Raw genomic sequence first — 25,160 nt, 5'->3', positions numbered from 1 at the left:
ATATTAAGTTTCACTATGTTATTCCCTGAAACCAGTATCCTAGCAGGAAGATCTGCCAAGAGAGAGCAATCTCCAATCATGATATACTTTATCTGCTCTTTTAGAAAGTAGGCTTGCATGTCTGGGAATTCAAGACATACGGGAGCATCAACACCTCCATCTTCATACGAGGCTGTCCAGACCAGATCCCGGAAGAGGCGCTCCAAAATTCTTAAGACGCATAGAGACAACACTTTTGGAAGTAGCTGCATTTTAATCAACCTATCCTACCAAGCGTGTTTATAGGTAGTTTTTTCCAAGTTTTAATCTTTTAATATATCCTAGCACGGGCGTTTTGTTATTCTCGATATATATCCACTGATACCCTACCTTTTTCAATGATTTTAACCCCTTAAGGACCAGGCCCTTTTTCGTTTTTGCATCTTTATTTTTTACTCCCCACCTTTTAAAAAATCTATAACTTTTTTATTTTTTCATGTAGAGACATCTGTTGCACCTTTTCTATTGAGGTTTACATATGCACAATTGTTTACATCATTTTCTATTTGCATAGACGCCAAGCATAGGTCCACCATGATCTAATAGGGGGGAGATTACAACAGATAATGTTATTGTCATGCACTGTTCACAGCACAACATTCTTGTGTGCTGATTTTAAATGTTTTTTAAATGTTAGTGCTTAGTGTATTCAATAAAATTATTTTTTGTCTAATTGGTTTATAGCCATTTTTTGCACATCCTATCTGTTTTTTGATACATGTAGAGAGCTGTGTGATGCTTGTTTTCTGCGTAACAAATTGCACTTCATAGTGATGGTATTTAATTTTCTATGCTATATACTGGGAAGCGGGAAAAAAATTCTGAAAGCAGTGAAAATGGGGAAAAAACACATTTACGCCGTATTCTCGTGGGCTTGGATTTCACGTCTTTCACTGTGCGCCCTAAACGACAGGTCTACTTCATTCATTTGGTCAATACGATCACGTGGATACCAAATTTGTCTAGGTTTTATAATGTTTTCATACATTTACAAAAATTAAAACCTCCTGTACAAAGAAAAATTCTTCTTTTTGCCGTCTTTTTGCGCTAATAACTTTTTCATACTTTGTATGGAGCTGAGGGTGGTGTAATTTTTTGCGACTTTGATGGTGTTTTCAATGCTTTTATTTTTAGGAATGTACGACCTTTTAATCACTTTTTATTGAATTTTTTATATTTTTCAAAATGGCAAAAAAATGCAATTTGCGACTCTATGTTTTGATAGATCAGGCGTTTTCGGACGCGGCGATACCTAATGTGTTTATGATTTTTACTGTTTATTTATATCAGTTCTAGGGAAAGGGGGGTGATTTGAATTTTTAGGTTTCTTTAATATAATTTTTTATTTGTTTTATTTTAATTTTTTACTATTTTTCAGACTCCCTAGGGTACTTTAACGCTAGGTTGTCTGATTGATCCTGCCATATACTGCCATACTACTGTATGGCATAATGGAGTACTAAAAAGTGTAAATAAAATCAGGGATCTAACGCTAATGATAATTAATAATTAAGTACATAGTAGGTAGTGGAGGTAGAGTACATAATAAATTGCAGACACCGTTTTTTGTCTATTGCAGCTTGGGATGATACAAATTGGGCATATAGGAGTACACTTTGAATTAGCATCGTTTTGCAGCAGAATTAAATGTTACAGTAGAAACAACATCACATGCAAACCTGTATATAAATAGCATACTGTAAAAAAAAAAAAAAAAAATATATATATATATTTGATTAGAATGTACATATAAAATTGATTAATAAATAGATATTAGAATACAAGTGTATATGATTAAAGGGAACCTACCACCACAAATCTACCTATAAAGGTAGATTGGGTGGTAGGTGGATCAATGGGACGTGAGGATAGCCCTTTTAAGGGCTAATCCTCATGTCCCCGCACTTTTTTAGTAACTTTTATCAAACTTTTAGGCTAATTTTATTATGCGGCTACTGGGGCGTGGAGTAGCCGCATCTGAGGTAGCCTCTTTTCTCCTCCTACTCACCATCTTCGGCGCGCAGCTGCGCGCCCTCGTCCGACGATCCTGCAGTCTGCGCATGCGCAGAACAGCAGGCCCGCGCCTGTGTAGCCCTGGCTTCAGAGCAGTGACCACGCAGGCGCGGGCCTGCTGTTCTGCGCATGCACAGACTGCAGGATCGTCGGACGAGGGTGCGCAGCTACGAGCAGCTGCGCGCCGAAGATGGTGAGTAGGAGGAGAAAAGAGGCTGCCGGGGTGTGGAGTAGCCGCCTCGCCTGAAGCGGCTCCACGCCTCAGTAGCCGCATAATAAAATTAGCATAAAAGTTTGATAAAAGTTACTAAAAAAAGTGCGGGGACGTGAGGATAAGCCCTTAAAAGGGCTATCCTCACGTCCCATTGATCCACCTTGATCTACCTTTATAGGTAGATTTGTGGTGGTAGGTTCCCTTTAAAAGAAAAGGAAAGAGGGAAGAAACAACAAAGGGAACTATAAGAACACTCCTGGCTGAAGCTGAATGGGAATACAGTTGGCACCTTGTCTAGAAAACATTTTCCAAGCTTTCATTAAAGGGGTATTCCGGGAATATGTACGTCTGACACAAAAACCCATGATGATATAAATAAATGAATACAACAATACTCAATGTCATTAGTCACAAAACAGAGCTTACATAGTTTGATTTTATGATTTACAAAATTTATGGCCTCTTTAAAGTAGGTGGCCAAGATGGCCGCGACTGGAAACTACAAGTTCCATGATCCTTTAGTTCTCAGTAATTCGTCCTCCCTCTTATGCTCTGCTCCCAGTGATGATCTAACAGGTTTTCTTGCTCAGTTACCATAGTAATGATGTGTAACTGCCATCACCACAACACTTGCCATACTGGCTGCACTGCAACCAACCGACTACAGCCAAACTTAGTGGTGATCACATGACCTGCCTAGGCAAGTGCAGGACATGTGATGTGGACATGTGACCAGCGGCCATCTTGTGTCCTGTGTATGCTCTGCAACGGACCGCGCGGAGGAAATTAACGGACTGATTAAAGGGCCAGTAGCATTTTAATTCTTCATTACAGTGTATGTCACCAGCATTTTCTGCTAAGCGGGGGCAAAATTTTAAATAGCAACTAATTACACATTAGCTTATATTTTGAGTACCCATTTGTATATGAATTATGCTGATTTCCGGAATACCCCTTTAAGTTCGGCGGGTGTCAAACACTGTAGTTTAAAAATCCAGTACATTTCTCTTCTTTTTAAATAGTTGAATCTCTGTGGTGTGTTCGGTTTTATGTTTTCAATAGGGGTTATCTTAAAGTCATTCATATTACAACTATGATGGGTAGCCGCAAGTGGTGAGACACTATGTAGAGCAAAGCCTTTTTCAATATTCTGTCTATGCTTGTTCAGCCTCTCTCTCAAAGGTTGGATTGTGCATCCTATATATTGGAGTTTACACTTGCATTCAATCAGATATATAATATGTTTGGAACTACAGTTTAAAAAGCTTTTTATTGGGAACACTTCTCTAGTGACAGTGGAAGTGAAGTTAATTTGTCTCTGTGTTATTGACTCATAGCACTTACACCGGTTGTGACCACATCTAAAACTTCCTAACATCTTGGGGAAAAAGGTTGACTTAAAAAAAGGTCAATCTACCGCTGACATCCCCGGGTAACACCCGCGGTCGGAGTGGGCTGTTTAACTTGCCTTTGTGGGGTTTCCCCCACGATCGGACCCCTGCGCCGTTTTCCGGGGGCGCCGATCGTTGCTGTGGCAACCCTTGGATCCAATCAGGACCCCAGAGCTGCCTGCTGGCAGTGCCTGAAAGATGGCGTCAGTGACATCATCTTAAAGGCACAGTGTCAGCCTATGCATGTGTATCAGATGATTGCTTGTTCATGTCCCATGGAGGAAATAGTCAAAAAGTAAAAAAAAAAAAAAAGTTCTTCAATTAAAAAAAAATAATAATAAATCAATAAAAATGTCCGTAAGCCCCATAACATCTAAAGAGAAATAGAACGCTAAAAAAAGTCTAAATCATAACACAAACCCCACATATATAGTATCAGCGCGTCCGTAACAATCCGTAGAATAAAATGAAATAATTATTAAACCCGTATGATGAATGTTATGCCAGATTACAGTTTTATTTGGCAAATTTAGTAAAACATAAGAAAAAAATATTCAAGTCTGGTATCCCTGTAATCGTATCGACCCATAGAATAAAGATGACATGATTATTAGGCTATATGGTGAACACCAAAAGAAACAATCCAGTACAGAATTGATGCTTTTCTACTCCTGACCTCAAAAAAAGGTTCCTAAATTTTCAACAATAGGGGATACCAACCCCAAAATGGTAACACTGGAAAAAGCATCTAGTTTCGCAAAAAAAATGCAGTCACAAGGCCCCAATAATGAAAAAGCGAAAATTTTATAGCCTGCAAAATGGGCCAATGAGGAAATTAAAATCCTTCCCATCTTCCCTTCTGCTCCTCGCCGTGCGCCCATAAAACAGGTCACGGCCTTATGTAGGTGGTCTCTGTACTCGGGAGAAATTGCAAATTGTATGGTTGGTTTTTCTCTTTTTATCTTTTGGAATTGTGTAAATTTTAGTGCTAAATGAACGTATAACCAACAAAATTTGACCATTCTAAATTTCACCTCCATTTTGATTCAATTACTATGAAGATCTCAGGGGTTAACAATCTTCCTAAAAGCTGTTTCTGATAGTTTGGGGGTGCAGATTTGAAAATGGGTTGATTATATAGGGTGGTATTAATGCTTAATATATTAATATTTCATTCAAAACAGTATTTATCCCCAAAATAGTAAATTCTGAAAATACGTAAAATCGATAATCTATTTGTAAGCCATGTGGCATGAAGATAAATTATCCAGACATTTCAGAAATGATTAAAATGTAAAGTAGACATATTATGTTATTCAGCAGCTTATTTAGCTGGTATCTCTATCGGAATCATTTTTTCATAAGTTTAGCATATTTTATAAAAAAAAAATTATCAGGCAAAATTTACCACTAAAATGTTTTTACTCCACGTTGTACTTCAATCTCAGAATCCCTTTGATAAGTAACAAAGTTCTAAGGTTCTAACCATATAAAGCAACACATGTCAGAATACAAAAAATGGGACTGAGCCTTAGGCTGCATTCACACTACCGCAAGGGGAACATATATACGGCCGATATATGTCCCCCATAGACTGCAATGGGCGCGCGGTGCCCTACGGGAGCGGTATGGTATGGACATGTCCTATTTTTTCAGGGCATACGGCGCCGTGCGCCATGTAGACCTATGGAGAGGAGCTGGGGGCGAGCAGCGCTCTCCCCCTCCTCCTCTCCCCGCGCGATGCCGTGTGCCCGGCGTGCTATGGTGCAGCGGGCACCGGTCGTGTGAATCCAGCCTTAAGCTGTAAAATGGCTGCGTCCTTAAGGGGTTAAATAGCCCTCTTATGTAGGATTTTGCGGTACCTAAGACCAAGGGGTAGCACCCCTTATTTACCCCCAAAAATTCTTTTTGTTCACTCACTTTTCCCCAGCATGTCAATCCAGGAAGGGGAAATCCTATACCACCCAGAGTTTTTATTTTATTTTCACCTAATATATTACAAACTAACGGTGTGTGGTCAGATACCCCCCTTACCCCATATACACAATGAGAAGTTAAAGTGTATGAATAATAGTGAATGCCATATCTAAACGTGACCACATTTTGTGTGTTTTGGAAAAAAATATAAAAATTTATTTATTTCTCTCCTTATCTCATACCACCCAAATGTGTCTATTAAGTTTAATAAAACCTGAGGCCTGTGATATGTGACTTTATCCGTGTCCAACTGAACGACGTCCAGCTTCAAATCCAAAATAGTATTAAAATCTCCCACCAATAGCATGTGGGCATCTCCTACCCTAGTAAGAAAAGTATAGAATTCTATCAGGATACCCACGTGGAATGGTGAAATGCATATAAATATTACCTAACACCCATGTTTTCCCCTCAATAACACAGTGCACAAAAATATATATCACCCCTCCGGATCTACTTTAACCAGGTCTTTATGGTACTCCAAGTCCCTACGCACTTTAAGTGATACCCCTCTTGAACACTGGGAATGACAGGAGTGATAGATCCAACCCATGCATTTTTTCTGAATCTTATCAATTGTATCGGGCATCAAGTGTGTTTCTTGTAAAGCAATAATATCTGGTCGATGATTATTAATCAGATCAAATACAGCAACCCGCTTATTTAGGGTACCTAAGCCCCTAACATTCCAAGACAACACTTTCATGTAGGGTTATTAGATCATTATTCAGACCTCATAAGAATGGCTGGGGGGAAGGTAACGCACATAGACCACAAGGGCAAAGAGGAGCGAGCAGAGAGGACGAAAGAGCAAAAAAGGAGAGAAAGAAAAAAAAATAGTAGGTTTATGGTTAAACACCTTGTGAATAAGTGATGATCTGGTTAATTATCATTTTTTCTTGTTTTCAAATTATGTAAATCTGTATTTTAGCAACTAAATGACCATTTTGTTGTTAAATCTCACCAGACTAACATACACATTGGTTGAAATAATCTATATACACGAGTGTGAAGCACCTTTTATATCGCTCGGCTGTGTCACACAGTGCCTGAGCCTTATTGTCACAGGAGAAGAGCTTAACATGATATTGCTCCTCGCTCTTTGCCCTGATGGGGGGAAATTCCCATAGCTATTATTAGATCATTGCTCTGCAGAAATAAGAGGCCATGATGGACATTGTAAATTGATTGAAACGTGATTAGATCATTTCCACGTTTTGTTTAGCTTCCTGCTGAGTTGTGTGCTGAGTAAACATTTACTTTCTTCCTTCTTTTCTTCCCTAGGAACAATGAGTTACAGATATATTATTCCTCACCTAGAAGCTATCAAGAGTTTTTGGAAGCTATCCGTAGAAGAGGCGATACATTTTATATTGTGTCTTTTCGAAGAGTAAGTATAATATAAAAAAGAGACCCTCATCAATTTTGTTTTATAAAAAAAATGTTGCATGTTGTACAATGACACCTCCACATTGCTGAGTTATTGGCAGGTCATTTGAATGAATTAATCTGGAATAGTCAAAGATGATTTTGAATTGCCAGGTGGAGCCTCAATGGTGCATACTTTCCAAGGGGGAAGTATATATTTTTTTACTTCCTGTGTGATAGTCGCCAACCCCTTGGCTAGAAATGATTTCTGAGCAAGTGAATAATTTTTAATGTAATCAAACTGATCAGGAGCACAGCTGCGTTAAAAAGAGTGATGTCATTCGAAGACTTTGTACTTCAGGATAGATCAGACCCCCCAATACCCAATAGTATGGCACTGTGTAAGCTGTATCTGAGCTTGACATGTCAGTAAAAATAAAGTTAAAATAGTTTTATTTTTAATAAAATTAAATAATTAAAATAAAGTGAAAGTCCCCCAAAACACCAAAATTCCCTATACACAAGTAATAAAGTACAAAAAACACTAAATCACAAAAAAAGTCACGTATTTGGTGTTGCCGCAATTGGACCCGCTCAATGAACGCTGTAAAAATCATTTATCAAATCACTTTACAAAAAATGTTCTAAAAAGTGATCATAAAAAGTTACAAGCACCAAAATGGTACCACTGAAAAGAACTTGTCACGCAAAAAATAAGCTCACAACCGGCTCCATCAACCAAACAATACTATAGTTATGCCGCCAGAAAAATGGCAATACTAAAACAAATGCAATTGTTTCTATTCTAGCTTTTATTCAATAATATTGGACAAATATAAATAAAAACTATATAAATGAGGTACTTTAATCACCGTTATCCGTAGAATAAAGTTAACATTGTTTTTGTTACACTGAACACCCCCCCCCCCCCAAAAAAAAAGTGCTTAAAATCCGAAAAAAGAATTGATAATTTTATATTTCTCCACACATAGTTAGTAATCACTATCAATACGCTAAAGACCTTCTTTAGCTTCTTAAAGGTAAACATCCCATTTTCCCTACTGAGCCCTAGGCAATTCTACACTAAGGAGAAATAGTTTTATACATTTATGGGGGTTGTTTCATCTTTTAGCTTACATAAATATGAGGTAATAGTGACTTTTTTGAGAAAATGTTTTTCCCCCCTTTTTGGGGCCTAATTAAATCAAACACCTGTAGGGGCAAATACACACATTACACCATGCTAAATTCTCCAACGTGTATACTTTCCCAAATGGTGACACTTGTTGGTGTTCTCCTCTGCTTTGGTACCACTAGGGCTCTCTAAATGCATCCTGACACATGCAAAAAATGTGCCATATTTGTCCTCCAAAAACTAAACAATGCTCTTTACCTTCAAAGTGCCACCCTCTGCCAATACAGAAATGTACCGTGACGCAATAGGTATTGGCATAGTCATGAGGAGTTGCACTAAACATTTTTAAATGCATTTTCCTTTTCAACCCATTGTGAAGGTGCAAGGTTTCGTGTTGAATGAATATATTGTTAGATAAAATAACATTTCTTTAATTTCACATTCATTTATTTTTCCCTTTCATGAAATGCTCATAGGGTTAACAAACTTTGCAAAGATTGTTTTGAATATTTTGAAGAGTGCAGTTTCTAAAAAGTCCCTTCTAACTAAATTGGCCCTGTAAATATAGGTTTTGATGATTTTCGTGTATATCGTAAAAATCGCACTTAAGGTAATAAGCCTCCTAAGATCCTAAAAAAAGGAAAGGATGTTTTAAAAATGATGCCAAGTTAAAGCAGACTTGTGGAATATGTTAGTTATCAATTTATTTTAGTGCTATGACTAACTTTCCAAAGTAGAGAATTTAGAATCTGGAAAACATAAATAAATACTAAACATATTGCTCAAAGAGTGACTGTAAAGGTTTTTTTTTTTTTGTTTTCCACAAATCACTAGCTCTTGGGATGTAAAACAACTTTGCCTATTCTCTTTATTACCTATACGCAGTAGTTTCCTACGCAGAGCGAGATTTGTGTGCAGATGTCTCCTGCACAGAATAGTGAGGTACAATATCTCCCTGTTCCCTATCAGTCCCTCCATCCCAGTCTGATTCTACAGAAGTTTCTCTTTCTGTCTCTACTCTCCTCTCTACTCCCTTACTCCACCTTGTCATCGGCAGAAACAGCTCGGTCTAGATAAGCTATTAACCCTTTTTTTTTAAAATCAGGTCATTTTTATTATAACGTGAACATTGCAAAGCGCAATTTAACATACAATACAGACAACAATAACCCCCCCTCCCCTCTCCCTTCCTCCCAGGCAAGAGAAGCAGTGCAGCGGCGTATATTTTATCAGGATTCCTATACCAGGGATTTTATTCATTCCCAGTACCATCTTGTAGGGCTCATAACAGTCTGTTCTGCAGATCGACATGTTCCTAGAAGGGCATCGGGAGTGTTAATAGGATCCTTGTGTATATAAGACTCGCTTTTTCTAGAGTTCTAAATGTGGATCATGTCATCTCTAAGCAGAGCTCCAGATGGTAAACCTGGAGTAGAAATCCAACTACCCCAAACAGCATTGAACTTCTTAAGTATCCCTCTTTTCTTATAGACGGCTCTTTCCAGTCTACTTATTTACTCTTGTACAAAATTCTGTAATGGTAGGGACAGTGGGTTGAATCCAGTGTGAGGCAATAAGTTTGCGGGCTTGATATAATAGTCTTGCAACAGTTAGTGTCAGTGCATTGCCTTCACGTGAATCCTCAAGCCATCCTAGAATGCACGTAATTGGGGAGACCTGGAGGGTTATAGAGCATACCTTCCTTATTATTTCTAATACTGCATTCCAGAATGGCCCGATTTTTAACACACCTCCAAAACATGTGTATTATATCTGCCCCTTCCACCCCACATTTGGGGCAATTTGATGTATCCCATGCCCCTATTTTTTCCAGGACAACCGGTGACTTATATGCTCTATGAATCAGTAGGAGCTGTGAGTATCTGTCCATCTCTGAGAGAGACAGTTGAGTTCTAGGATATTGTTCCATTGTTCCTCAGATAGTGGTCCCACATCTGCTTCCCATTTGTTTTTCACTGTTAAGGGGGACTTCTCCAAATGTTTACTAAGTAGGAGGTTGTACAAAGCTGAGATGAGCCCTTTTGTTCTCTCTGCCTGTCCCAATAGTCCTATCACAGGAAAGGATCGCATTTCTCTGACCTCATCTTTAAATTGAGTAGTCCATGCGTGCCGGAGCTGCAAATATTGGTAGAAGGAACGATGAGGGATGTTATACAAGCTATTAACCCTTACTGCTCACATAGCACTGGCATAGACTGCATGTACTTATAATTTCTACCACTTATTACATGTTTCTCTGCTCCTCCATGTGATGGAAGCTACCAGGCTATCACCATATACAAACAGTATGTTCACTGTGCAGTGTTCAGTGGATTTACTTGTGGGAAACTAAAAGGATTTAATGCTAAATTACTTTGAGAGAGAACACAAGGCATCATAGGATCTGTGGGCAAGCTAACTGGCCTCAGCTTGAGGGCATAGACTGACAGATATTAGTCTCCAGCCACTTCACCTCTACTGAGAGAGGAACAGAACAGAAAATGCCATAACTTTGGGGGAAAAAAGGGTGAGCAGCACAAAGTAAGCGTCATTCTGTTTTCAAAGGGGAAATCACATCGGCAGCAACAACTCTGTCTAGATAAGCTATTAACAGCTCTGTCTAGAGCATCGCTGGTTCAAGTATGTATAAGTTAAAAAAAACGGTAAACGCCGGGGGACAAAAACTGCAAAAAAAAAAAAAAGTTATGCTTTTGAAAAGATGGTGATGCTAAAACGTACAAGATTTTCTCCAAATTAGCTTTTAAAATACACAAAATCCCCCATATTTGGTATCGCTACGTCCGTGACATTCTGCATAAGCCGAGTTTTTCAACACAATTTTTGTGCTAAAAATTTCCCACACGGCTTATACTCGGGTATATAAAAAAAATAAACTCAATACTCACCATTCCGGCGGCCCGGACAGCTCCGCTTCCATCTTCATGTCCGCGGCAGCTCCATCTGCAGCGCTTCTTCTTCTTCAGACTGGCGCTAGCACCGCGACATCTCCGTGCAAACGGCCCAGCCGGCACACAACAGTGACGTCAGCAACTGTGTGCCGGCCGGGCCGTGCGCACTGAGATGTCGCGGTCCTAGTGCTGGCCTGAAGATGGAAGCAGAGCAGCCCGAACCGTTGGAATGGTGAGTACTGAGTTTATTATTTTAAAGGGCTGGCAGGCTATTTACTACTGTGGGCAGGCTGTATACAACATGGGGCTGGCTGTATGCAACGGGGGGGCTGGCTGGCTGTATGCAACGGGGGGGCTGAATGGCTGTATACAACGGGGGACTGGCTGTATACAACGGGGGGGCGGGCTGGCTGTATACAACGGGGGGGGCGGGCTGGCTGTATACAACGGGGGGGGGCTGGCTGGCTGTATACAACGGGGGGGCTGGCTAGATACAACATGGGGCTGGCTGCTTACTACTGGGGGCTGGCAGGCTATATACCACGGGGGGCTGGCAGGCTATATACCACGGGGGGCTGGCAGGCTTTATACTTGAGAGGCTGTGACCAATGCATTTCCCACTCTCGGCTTATACTCGAGTCAATAGGTTTTTCCAGTTTTTTGTGTTAAAATTAGGGGTCTCGGCTTATACTCGGGTCGGCTTATACTCGAGTATATACGGTAAAACAGGACCCGCAAAGTGAACCCTGTAAAAAACAACCTGAAAAAATGCTCTGAAAAAAATATAATTTTTAATTAATACCCTTTAAAAAATGCTCTAAAAAGTGATTTAAAAAGTTACGCACTCTAAAATAAGACCACTCAAAAGAACAATCCTTCTCACAAAAAATAAGCCCTTAACCAGATTTGTCAGCTGAAAAAATAAAAAGTTATGCATATGAAAGCCGGTGATGCTAAAATTAACATTTTCACCAAATAACTTTTTAATCAGAAAAAATGGGGAAAAAATTTTAAACTATATAAATGAGGTCTTTTTGTAATTGTGGAGATCCATAGAATAAAAATAATATACAGGCAGTCCCCGGGTTACATACAAGATAGGGTCTGTAGGTTTGTTCTTAAGTTGAGTTTGTATGTAAGTCGGAACTGTATATTTTATCATTGTAATCCCAGCCAGAACTTTTTTGGTGTCTGTGACAATTGGATTTTAAAAATGTTGGGTTGTCATAAGAATCAATATTAAGACTAAAGCTTCATTGCAGACACCTGTGATAACTGTTACAGCTGATTATTGTAGTCTAGGACTACAGTACAATAAATTACCAATATCCAGAGGTCCGTTTGTAACTAGGGGTCGTATGTAAGTCGGGTGTTCTTAACTAGGGAACCGCCTGTATTATTTTTATGGGATGGTAAACGGCCCAAAAAAAACCCAGCAAAAAATGTTCCTAAAAATTGATGATTTTCATTTCCTCCACCAACAAAGGGTTAATTAAATCTCACTAATTAGCTATAGATACCCCAAATTTATGTACCAGAAAAGGGCATCTCATGTGGCAAAAAAATAAGCCCCTATAAGTCCACAATAAAAAAAAAAAAAAATTATAGCCTGTACAATGTGACAATGCAAATCATTAACAAGTCTAGCTATTATTTAGGCCTCTCACAGTCAATTAAAAGTTGAGCAGGTCCGTCTAAATATGAGTTTTGGTTATTTTTTTCAAAAATTTTAAAAATGGCCCCAGATTCTGAGCCTTGTAACATTCTAGTAAAACAAGTGGAATCTTAAAAAAGCCATGCCAACATAAAGCAGACATTTGACATTTGGGAAATGTAAGTTATGAATTTATTTGGGTTCTAGAACTATGTGTATCAAAAGTAGAGAATTTAAATCTTTGAAAATAAAGAATTTTTTTTTTTTTTTTACATAGCTAAACACAAAAGATATCATCCAAATTCTTAAACTGATTTGAAGTACTACACTTTCACAAAGCTTTAAAGGAAATCTACCACCATTTTCTCGGCGGTAGACTGTCCTATAGCGTACCCTCTTTAACTGCAGCGGATTACTGAGCCTTTTTTAGCTTCCTTTGGGGCCTCTGTCACAGCCAGAAAATAAGGTTATAAAAATATTCAAATGAGCTGGAGGCCCTCAGGGTCGCTTCAGCTGAGCAGCTCCTGGCTCCTCCGATACCTAAGGCTCCCCACTTCATTGTTATGCACTCCACCCAGCCCTGAAGGAGAACTTTGCACAAAGAATAAATCGGGCAGGACTTAGCCAATAAATGACTGAGGGGATATGGCTATACACTTCGGACCTGAAAGGGGACCCAGGACACCGTATGTTGAATGGGTGGGTGTGGTCACATAATCTCGCACCTAAAAGAGAACTACTGGCGTCATCTGTGTCTCTAACCAGGCTTAGCCAACCCATCATCTAGGTAGGTGGTGCTAAGTGTGCGTAGCTAGAACTAGCCCGATAAACAACCTGGACGTGGTATAACAAAAAATACATTAAAGGGAACCTGTCACCAGGAGACCCATTTTTAGCACTCTCCCAGTCCCCACAGAGCATAGTACATACACTACCAAAGTGTTTTTGTATTAAAAATAGGTTTTACAGAAAAAACTTGTGACCTTTTGGAAACATGTGACCTTTTCAAATATATGAATAACTCCCCTCACTCGGGATTGGCTGTAGAGGAGCAGGGGGCGTTGCTAAGCCCAGTGATGGGTGTTTACATATATTTGAAAATGTCACATGGAGAAGCTGTTCCCCAAGGGTGGGGGGAACTGCTCCTTTCCAGCTCCTCCCAAAAGGCAACTGCCTAGTCACACAGAATATGCTAATGAAAGGTACAATATAACATATCTTTTTTTCTGTAAAACCAATTTTTAATACAAAAACACTTTGGCAGTGTATGTACTATGCTCTGTGGGGTCTGGGGGAGTGCTAAAAATGGGTCTCCTGGTGACAGGTTCCCTTTAAGTTAGCCAAGAAAACGGCATACGGACAAAGCCTCAAAAAAGTGAATAAAAAGTACATACTGGAGGACCCATCATACAACAATGTTAGAGCCACATAGCAACCTCTTACAAAATAACGGTACCTCTTTCCTTGTAGAGGAGAATTCAATAAAAAAAAAAAAAATACTAAAGTTATTTATGAACAGGCTTTACAAAAAAACTCCCATATCGTTCTTAACAATAAGCTCTATTGCTCCGAGGGCTTCTCTTCTTAAGATCCACCATGCCTCCCTCCTTAATAACTTCTTCTGTCTATCCCCAACCCCCCCCCCCCCGTGTGCTGGTATTGATACTTGTTCCAACCCTGCAAAGGTTAGTACATCTGTATTTCCTTCATGTACCATATTAACATAATAATTCTTTATATAGCGCATACAGATGCTGCGCTGCTCGAAGCATGTCAAATTGGTCCCTGTCCCCATGGGGCTCACAATCTAAACAACCTAACAGTATGTTTTGGAGTGTGGGAGGAAACCCACGCAAATACGGAGAGAACATACAAACTCTTTGCAGTTGTTGACCTGGGTGGGATTCAAACCCAGGACCCCAGCGCTGCAAGGCAGAAGTGCTACTCACTCAGCCACCGTGCCGCCCTAACATGATCAATCAGCCTTGGGGCCTTTGTCATTGGAGATGGAATTTCTTATCCTAGGGGCCATGGCACTGAAATCGAATACAAAATTGAACTTATTCATCTCCATTTTTCTTTTTATAAGGAGTTAACAGCTTTTCAGGGGACATCTTTAGGGCCCTTAATTTTGCTTTATTAAGCATATAAGTGGGGTAGACTCCTCTAAGTAATCGATTAGTCAGGTCATCGGCCTGTCTAAGAAACAGTTGCTCGTCATTGTTTATACGGCGTAACCGGATGCACTGTCCGTAAGATAAGGCCTTTTTAACATGTGGAGGGTGGTAACTCGTGTAGTGCAAATAAGAGTTAGTTGCTGTTGGCTTCCTATAGTACATAGTTGTAATCAATTGGTTATCTTTAATCAAGACTTCCACATCCAAAAATTCAATTCTTTTTTTCACCCAAGTTATGTGTAAAAAACTCGTTCATAACGTTTTGATTGAGGTATGACGAATTTGTAAAAGTCATCCTGAGTGCCTGACCATACTATGAATATGTCATCCACATACCGATAGTAGTATTGAATGAACTTTAGATATATATTCTCTGTTGTATAGATTTCTAAAAAAAAAAAAAAAAAAGCCAAAAAAATGTTGACGTAGGTCAGGCTTCTGGCGTACCCATCGCCGTACCGTCTAACTGCTTGAACCATCTATCCTGAAATTTGAAGGTATTATTAGATAGAATAAAATACATAGCCTCACAAATAAAGGTAATAACATTAGAATCCTTTCCTGCTTTATTGAGTATTTCCATTTCGTCACCATGACGGCCCCACTGGAGGTTGCTTCCCCTTCCTCTGTAGGGACAGGAAATTGAGAGCATTAAATAGCCCCTCCCTCAACCTCCCACCAGTGTTTTTCCTGTCCCTACAGGGAAAGGTTGAGAGAAAACCTCTCTCTCCTCTCGGGGGGGAGGCGGGGAGGTGGAATCTCGTACCTCTCGTGGGTGCTTGTTTCCCCGGGGCTTCCCTCGTCCGGCCTCCTCGTGAGTCCTACTTGGGGTCTCCAGGTCCCGGATTGCCAAATTGGATCTCCTGCGGCGTGCAGGAGGCAGCGGGCAGTGCCGGCAGCTTTTTACGGCCCTCTCGGGGGTCCGCGGCTGCCGGCACATAGCGCATTTTCAGGCGCTCGCTCACTTCCGGGTTACGGAGCGAGAACCGGAAGTGACGTCAGAGACCTCAGCGTCTCGGCCAAGGAGACAGGCCATTAAAGATGACGTCAGACGCTGGAAGGTAAGCGAGGAGAAGCGAGGAGAAGTCTGCAGGTCTGCTGAGGTCTATGTGGAGCAGTGAATATCCCAGCATGGAAGAGGCTGAATTCTGTTCCTTAACCCTGGGCTCTGTAAGTAGGACATTAGCTGAACGCCAGTAGGTTTTGGCACTATATGCTGTGGGGAGTCAGCTTCTAATAAGCAATACTCCTTTTTCTTTTTCTAAACAACAGGAGAAGGATATCCCTGTAAGAAAAAGAAAAAACCAAAGTTTGTGATAAAGAAAAACCTAAGAAGGCACCATCCAAACGTTGCCACATTTGTAATACAAAATTGGATATTAATTATAAGAAAAGTTTATGTAAAGATTGTTTGGATAAAGTGTTAAAAGAGGAAAAGTCATCATTTATGGATGAATTGCGTGTTGTTATGCGTGAAGAGATTAGGGCATCAAAGAGCCCACCGCATAAAAAAGTCAGGCAGAACCCTGTATGTCTGGATTCAGATGACGAACAGCCCTCTTGTTCATATGAGCTAGACATGGAAGAACAGGATATGGTGACGCAACGATCGATACCAAATGACCCCAAATATTTATTTCCTAGTGAGGATTTGGATGGGCTGATAAAAGCATTAAGGGATACCTTAAATATTGAAGACACCATAGAAGAAAGGTCGGTAGTAGATGAATTGTTTGGTGGATTAAGAAGAAGGAAAGTTAGTCTTTCCAGTTATTGAAAGCTTGAAGGATCTTATCCAGAATGAATGGAAAGAACCGGAGAAGCGTATAACAATGCCTAAGGAATTTAAAAACCGTATGTTATTTGATCCAGAAGAAACAAAAATCTGGGATAGTGTGCCTAAAGTTGACATCCCTATAGCCAAAGTAGTTAAAAAAAACGCTCTACCCTTTGAAGATTCCACCCAACTAAAAGATGCCATGGACCGTAAATCAGATTGTTTGCTCAAAAAAGCTTGGGAAGCTTCCATGGCAATCCTAAAAACAAATATTACTACTACCTCTGTATCACGTACTCTGTTTTTTTGGCTAGGACAGCTGGAGGATCATCTTAGAGAAGGCACGTCCAGAGAAGAAATGCTAGACTCCATTCCATTATTAAGATCAGCAGCAGCCTTTCTGGCAGATGCCTCAGCCGAAACCATCCGGTTTTCAGCAAGAGAAGCTGCATTATCTAATGCAACCAGAAGAGCCCTTTGGTTAAGGCAATGGTCTGGAGATGTGCGCTCAAAAGCCAAACTGTGTAGCCTGCCTTTTTCGGGTGATTTTTTATTTGGGCCAGAATTGGATGAAATCCTAGCTAAAGCAGCGGATAAAAAGAAAGGGTTTCCGGAGGCCAAACAACAACCCAAGAAGCAATTTTTTCGGAGCTTTCGCCCCACTAAAGAACAGCCAAGATTCAGGAGCAAGCAGACCTGGAAACAGGGGTACTGGAATACAGCCAAAGGAGGAAAGAAATCCTTTCTTTTTGGTGCCTCAAGTAAACAAGAGAAGAAACAATGACGCCAGAGTGGGGGGAAGATTGAAAAATTTTCTCCCCCATTGGAAAAATATAACATCCAACAGGTGGGTACTCTCTATAATAGAAGATGGCTATTTTATAGATTTTGTGTCACCTCCTCCTCACCGATTTATCCTATCCAGGCAACCATCGAACAGACTAACATGTCACCTTTGGAAGGAAGTTTCCGACCTGCTAAAATTGAATGTCATCTGTCCAGTTCATCCAGAAGAAAGAGGTACGGGTCATTACTCACCTTTGTTTTTGAAAAAAAAACCAAATGGGACTTTCAGATTAATTACAAACTTGAAATATTTGAACAAATGGGTAACCTATGTCAAATTCAAAATGTAATCAATAAAATCCACTACGCCTTTGATACCTTACAAAGCTTGTTTATGTACCTTGGATCTCAAGGATGCCTATTATCACGTACCTATCCATACGAAATCACAAAAATACTTAAGATTTGCCGTATTATCTCCCTCTGGGGAAGAATTTCATTTTCAATTTACTGCATTACCCTTTGGTCTCTCCTCAGCCCCCTGGGTTTTTACCAAGGTCATGGCGGAAGCAGTAAAATATCTCCGAACGGAAGAAATCAGCGTGATTCCATACTTAGACGACTTCCTAATAATAGGAGATTCAGTAAGTCATCTAGAAAGCCAAAAGGATACAACAATAGAAGTTTTACAATCTCTGGGATGGATCATAAATTTAGACAAATCAGACTTAATTCCGAGTCACATAAAATAATTTTTAGGAGTGTCTTTAAATTCTCCAACCCAGACCTCTTATCTTCCACAGGAAAAGAGGGAAAATCTTCTTGGGAAAATCAAGAAATTCGAGAAGAGGAAGTCTGTCTCAGTAAGGACAGCTATGAGCCTTCTGGGGACCATGACATCATGCATCCAGAGTGTGGCCTGGTGCCAAAATCACTCAAGAACACTACAGTCATGGATTCTTATAAAATGGGACAGAAACCATCATCATCTTCATTTACCATTGATAATCCCCTCAAAAGTGAAGGAATCACTAAGATGGTGGAAGAATCCCGGGAATCTACGGAAAGGCGTAAATTGGGTCCAATGGCCGTTAACCCAGATCCAAACAGACGCCAGCAGCTCCGGATGGGGGGCTCTCCTTCCAGGCAAATATATCCAGGGTTACTGGACCCGGGAAATAGCACATACCTCTTCGAATGAGAGAGAACTAAGAGCGCTCCTGAACACTCTAAAATCCTGTACCAGCGAGCTGAAAGGTCACCATGTGAAAATTATGTCGGACAACACTACCACGGTTGCCTATCTAAGAAGACAAGGAGGTACCAGATCAAAAAGGCTACTGAAAATATCACAACAAATATTTTTCTGGGCAGAAGAAAATATCCAGTCGATCTCGGCCATTCATCTGAGGGGCTCAGAAAATATAGTAGCAGATTACCTCAGCCGGTCCCAAATCCTTCCCCACGAATGGAGCCTGAACGAGGAAGTCTTCCAAGAGATTGTTCTAAGATGGGGACTGCCGGACATCGACTTGTTTGCCTCCAGGAAGAATTCCAAAGTGAAAAAGTTCTTCTCCTTGAACCCAAAAGAAGTCCCCAGGGGACTAGATGCTTTTTCACAGACCTGGAACCAGGACCTAGTGTATGCTTTCCCTCCGATTCCATTGATAAGCAAGGTATTACAAAAACTACTAGTCAGTCCAACCAAGCTCATCTTAGTAGCACCCTTTTGGCCAAAGAAAAATTGGTTCCCAAGTCTACAAAAATTGGCGATAGACTTTCCGTTTATCCTACCCAGGAGGCCGGACCTTCTACATCAGGGACCAGTCCTTCATCAGAACCCAGGGTTCCTAAACCTAGCAGCCTGGATCCTGAAAGCACCTTCTTAAGATCAAAAGGTTTATCATATAAGGTAATAAAAACCTTAAAGAATAGTAGAAAACCTGTAACCCATGCCATATACTTTAAAATATGGAAAAAGTTTTGTTCCTGGTCAAAAGATATGCCTAACCAGGGTTCCCCAAATATCTGTCAGATTCTTGATTTTCTGCAGGAGGGGTTCGAGAAGGGACTACGACCTAGCACCTTGAGAGTCCAGGTCTCAGCCTTGAGCGCCTACTTCGATACAGCGCTGGCAGAACACAGGTGGGTAAAGAGGTTCTTTCAAGCCTGCTCACGCTTACGTCCTACTGTTAAAGATTCATCCCCTCAGTGGGATCTATCTCTAGTTCTAGATGCTTTAACGATGGGGCCCTTCGAGCCAATCGACCCTAGTCATATGCGTTTCTTGACACAAAAAACTGCCTTTTTAATCGCCATTACATCTGCTAGAAGACTGGGCGAGTTACAGGCCTTGTCCATTTGTGAACCCTATTTATCTGTGTCAGAAGATAGGATCACGCTCAGACTTGACAGAAATTTTTACCAAAAATTGTCTCAAATTTCCATAGGAACCAGGAAATAATCTTACCTAAGTTTTGCCATCATCCAAAAAATCCTGTGGAAGAGAAGTGGCATCTACTGGATGTAAGACATACTGTTCTTAAGTATCTCGAAGCATCCAATCCTTGGAGAAAAGATTTAAATTTATTTGTTCAATTTGCAGGAAGAAATAAAGGCAAGAAAGCTTCAAAAGCCACTATTGGACGCTGGATTACAGATACCATCAAAGAATGCTATAAAATCAAAGGTGTTCCACTACCTCTCTCCGTCAAAGCCCATTCCACTAGGGCCATGTCTACATCTTGGGCTGAGAGAGGAGGTGCATCCATTGAAGAAATCTGCAAAGCCGCTACATGGAGTACAAATGTCACATTTGCAAAGCACTATAGGCTAAATGTCTTAGCTGCCAAAGATCTGGCATTTGGCCGAAAAGTGCTTCAGGCTGTAGTCCCTCCCTAAACTGGGCATAAATTTGGTATGTCTCCAGTGGGGCCGTCATGGTGACGAAATGGAAAAAAGGAATTAGTCCTTACCGGTAATTCAATTTCCATAAGTCCACCATGACGGCCCTGATATTTCCCTCCCATATATATAAAAGTATTTTCTTTTTCTGGATCTTTGCCTATGTATGTGAAATTTAACATACTAAATAAAATTATGTTGCAACCTATACTGGTGTAGTTATTTGATAAACACTTGTGGGTGGTTGAGGGAGGGGCTATTTAATGCTCTCAATTTCCTGTCCCTACAGAGGAAGGGGAAGCAACCTCCAATTGTATCCTCAGTTTCCTGTTCTTAGCTGAAAGGAGTGGCAGGTCTTCTGCTGCTGTAGCCCATCTGCCTCAAAGTTCGACGTACTGTGCGTTCAGAGATGCTCTTCTGCCTACCTTGGTTGTAACGGGTGGCGATTTGAGTCACTGTTGCCTTTCTATCAGCTCGAACCAGTCTGCCCATTCTCCTCTGACCTCTGGCATCAACAAGGCCAGAGCAGTTGGACAGGTGTACCTAATAAAGTGGCCGGTGAGACTTCCGGTTCCGGCCCCGCCATGTGAAGCAGCAAGGAAAGGGAGCTCTGCCACCCGAATCCCAGCAACACACCAGAGCCAGCTCAAACACCCGGAATCGGGAAACATAGTGGGCAAGGCAGAAAACTGCACACCCAGCAGCCCAGAAAGGTGAGCGGACGGGAGCACGGAGCAGTGGCGGCGTGGAGAAACGGAGCGCACAGGGGAACACGTGGCAGCCATTACCAGCGCAAGAGTGCAAGGACCGCTCGTATCATCCTTTCTCCTCACAGCACTTACCAGTCTCAGGTGCGCGGTGGTCACCGGAGCTGCCGACCGGAGGAGCATTTCAGGTCAGGAGGAAAAGGCTGGAGGGCGGGCGTGGAGGCACAGGCGCCATAGCGTGGAACATCAGGGCAGCAGAGTAAGGAGGCGGCCCATCCCCCCTGAAAACGGTAAATCCAGCAGTCACTGCGACATATAAAACACAGCGCTCAGAATTGATAAAAGGCCCGAGTCACAGACTTGGCTCACTGCAAATTAACAATAGAAGGCTATAAGATAAAATAATGCCGCTCCCTCACACACAAGTACGGGCACAGGGGGGAGAAATGTCTGATGGCGACTTTGGAGAATCAGATGCAAGCTCACAGCCCCCAGACAAAGCCCCTATAAATTATAAAAAGTTGGCTAAGGAGGTAGCAAAGAAAGTAGCTCCAAGTATACAGGAGACAGTCTCTAATGCGATTGAAGATAGACTCTCATACTAATCGATTAGATGAAGCGGAAAGGCGCATCTCCACTCTGGAGGATGACTTGGCGATGGCCTTAACAAAAATAACAGCAGCTACGACAGAATCAGTTAGAATGGCGGATAAGATAGAAGACCTTGAAAACAGGTCACGCAGGAGCAATATACGCCTGGTGGGATTACCTGAGAGGATCACTCCACAGCAACTTTATAAAGTTTTCTCAGAACAGCTGCCACAGCTACTGGGGCTCCGTGGCGCATTAAAAGTCAAGCGAGCCCACAGAATAGGCCCTCCTAGAGAACTACGCTCTCCATCATCCCAACAGGCAGGAGGGGAAGAACGCCTAAGGCAGGCAATCGCAAAATATCTGGACTACTCAGACAAAGAGGCCATCCTGAGGGCATACAGGCGCATGAGAGAACCTCTAATGATAGAGAACACAAAGATCCTGCTTTAGCCCATTATGTTAAGAACTTTTCAGTCGGCAATGGAAATTTCAGCTATTGTATCCTACTCTTCTCAAAGTGACATATCCGGACGGCTCCACACACACATTCACCGATCCAAGACAGGCGGAAGCGGCGCTAACAAAATCACCTAGCGGGAGCGGATCCTCAGAGACTCAGAGGGCTCATGCGTCATCCACTAGTCCTCGACCAATACCATCATCTTCAGACAAGAGTGGAGGAAAACCTCAGCGGTCCAACAGACAACAAAGATGAGTAAAGACAAAAGAAAAACAGGAAAGGCAAAGACTCTGTGAGTGACTATGCTACACAGCAATATGGGATTGTGTTTTAAGAAGTAAGGGTGAATTGGCTAAAAGAAATTTAGGTCGATATAGGGTGGGTAGTCTTCCTAGCATGGCGGAATAAGGGGAAGTTTAAAAAAAAAGGTATATGTGCTATCCATGTCAGAAATTTGAAATAGATGTTATTCTACTGATGTGTATGTTACAGTTAATTGAACAGTTTTTTATGGTATTCTTATGTTCAGTAATATGTTGTTATATGTTTGGCCTAACAAAAGGGGAGAAGACTGAATCCAATTACACAAGGAATAGTCAGCAAAAAATGTCAAGTCTTCAAAAACAATGTCATTAAAAGTAGTATCCTGGAATGTCAAGGGCCTTAGGTCCCCACAGAAACGTTCAACGGTACTGAGACACTTAAAGAGTCTCCATGTAGATGTGGCCATGCTACAAGAATCCCATCTGATGGAGACAGAAACTAAATTTATGAAACGTATGTGGGTGGCCAAGGCCATTGGCTATTCAGAATCCAGTAGAAGGGGGGGAGAGTACTAATGTTAATTAATAAAAATTCGGCAATAACGGTGAGGTCCCATACAGTATCAGAGGATAGTAGAATTCTGCATGTGATCCTAGATACTCCGACAGGAGAATTAAGTATGTATAATGTCTATGCCCCTAATCTGCAGCAGCAACAATTCTACACGAATCTGATAACACACCTAGCATTACACTCTTCACCACAGATAGTGGTATCGGTGGATTTCAACCAGGTAATGCAAATCAGAGAAGATAGGTCACAACGTATTAGTGGTAATCACCCGCAAACAGAAACAGACTTGGCGCAAATGTCATCAGACTTGGGACTGGTCGATGCGTGGAGGTATATGCATCCGGAAGGGAGAGAGTATTCCTTTTACTCAAACGCACATCGATCCTGGTCACGTATAGACTACCATCTTGTAAGCACGACTCTGAGAGATAAGATCATACAGACGGATATAGAAGTTATGACCATCTCAGATCATACACCAATAACTCTATCCTTAAGACTAACCAATAAGCCAGGAACAGACTATATTTGGCGCTTCCCATCCTACATGGCACAAGATGAGGACTTCTTACAACGCTTGAGGGGATGGTGGATAGAATACGAGTTTTATCATTCAGAAACCAGAGACAACCCAGCTATTTACTGGGAGGCTGCGAAAGTAGTCATTAGAGACCAGATAATGCATTACATGGGACGGATCAAAAAAAGATCCAAAAAACTGTTTAATGACAGTACTAGGAAACTTCAAGCGGCATACACAACATACCAGACATCACCCTCGCCCACAAACTTAGAACGCTGGAAAATAGCTAAGACTAATTACGAAACACTGCTTGAACGACAAGACCATTATAAACGGACTAACATGAAAGCGCATCTTTTTAGATTTGGAAATAAATCGGGCCGAGTGTTAGCGAACCTGGCAAAAGGTCAAAGACCGGTGACGCATATTCCTAAACTAAGAAACTAACACGGCCACTTACAAAATAATCCAAAGAAGGTATTAGATATCTTCCGCCAATTTTATTCAGAACTATATACGGACCCTGACCAGTATGACAAAGCAAAGGGTGATGCATACTTATCCCAACTTTCACTGCCTAAACTTACTCTAGAACAAAAAGAAATGCTTAATGCAGATATAACTGTAGAGGAGGTAACAGCGGCAATAAAAAATCTTGACTCAGGGAAAGTACCAGGGCCAGATGGCTTCCCAGCAGAGGCATATAAGGGTCTAAGAGATCAAATAGCACCGACCCTGACAAGACATTACAATGCACTATTGCAAGGAGCTTTGTTGCCACTGTTTGCTAATTTAGCATATATAAAAGTCCCCGCAATACCCAGCTCATACAGACCGATCTCCCTTATCAACCAAGATCTAAAGTTAATATCAAAAATTTTAGCAAACTGTTTATCAACCCTAATGCCTAAATTAGTTAGCAGGCCCCAAGTGGGTTTTATTAAAGGAAGGGCAGCGGTGGCCAATATAAGGAGAGTTCTCACGGTCTTGGATACAGTTAAGGTCCAGCCGCCCTCAGAGGGCAAAAGAGTCTTGGTCACTTTGGATGCTGAAAAAGAATTTGACAAGGTCCGCTGATGGTGGCTGGACCAAGTACTGGACAAGTTTGGCATTACAGGACCGTTTCGAGTGTTGCTGAAAACACTCTATAAAGACCCGACGGCAGCCATATATTTTCCAGGACACTTGATAAATAGATTTACACAAAACAGAGGAACACGACAGGGATGCCCACTTTCCCCCTTATTATTCGATCTAGCGGTAGAACCTTTGGCAAGAATGCTTAGAACCCAAACAATAAATCCTTGCATCGCGTTAGGCCAAAAGCGAGTGTCGAATGCATTATTTGCAGACGACATACTGCTGTTTGTGTCAGACCCTATAACACACATTCCAAAGATTCTGGAGCATATTAAATATTTTGGTCTGTTATCAGGATTCACGATAAATACATCGAAAAGCAAAATTTTACCCTTGGACCCATTTACTTTTAGAGAATTAGCGGTAATAAAAACATTTGGCCTCAATATAGCCAAAGACCACATAAAATATTTAGGGATAAAAATAGGCACCACATCCTCGTCTCTCTATAAATTAAATTATCCCCCGATATTTCATAAAATAAAAAATGAACTGACAAGATGGCAGACACTACCACTGAATATATCAGGCAGAGTGCACTGCCTATAAATTTAA

At 41.1% G+C, this 25,160-nt stretch overlaps 1 protein-coding gene across 2 annotated transcripts in view; it reads left to right on the top strand.

Moving 5' to 3' along the window:
* Positions 1-25,160, top strand: part of ATF6 (activating transcription factor 6) — a 274,539-nt gene that overhangs the window by 219,916 nt on the left and 29,463 nt on the right. For both annotated transcript variants that reach the window (XM_072128529.1, XM_072128530.1), the window contains one exon: positions 6,919-7,024. In XM_072128529.1, the coding sequence (XP_071984630.1) occupies positions 6,919-7,024 (106 nt within the window). The remainder of the gene's footprint in view (positions 1-6,918; positions 7,025-25,160) is intronic.

This window comes from Engystomops pustulosus, chromosome 10 (assembly GCF_040894005.1).
Source record: "Engystomops pustulosus chromosome 10, aEngPut4.maternal, whole genome shotgun sequence".
Taxonomy (NCBI): domain Eukaryota; kingdom Metazoa; phylum Chordata; class Amphibia; order Anura; family Leptodactylidae; genus Engystomops; species Engystomops pustulosus.
The sequence above is the reverse complement of the archived record's forward strand: the minus strand, read 5'-3'. Positions and strand labels throughout refer to the sequence as shown.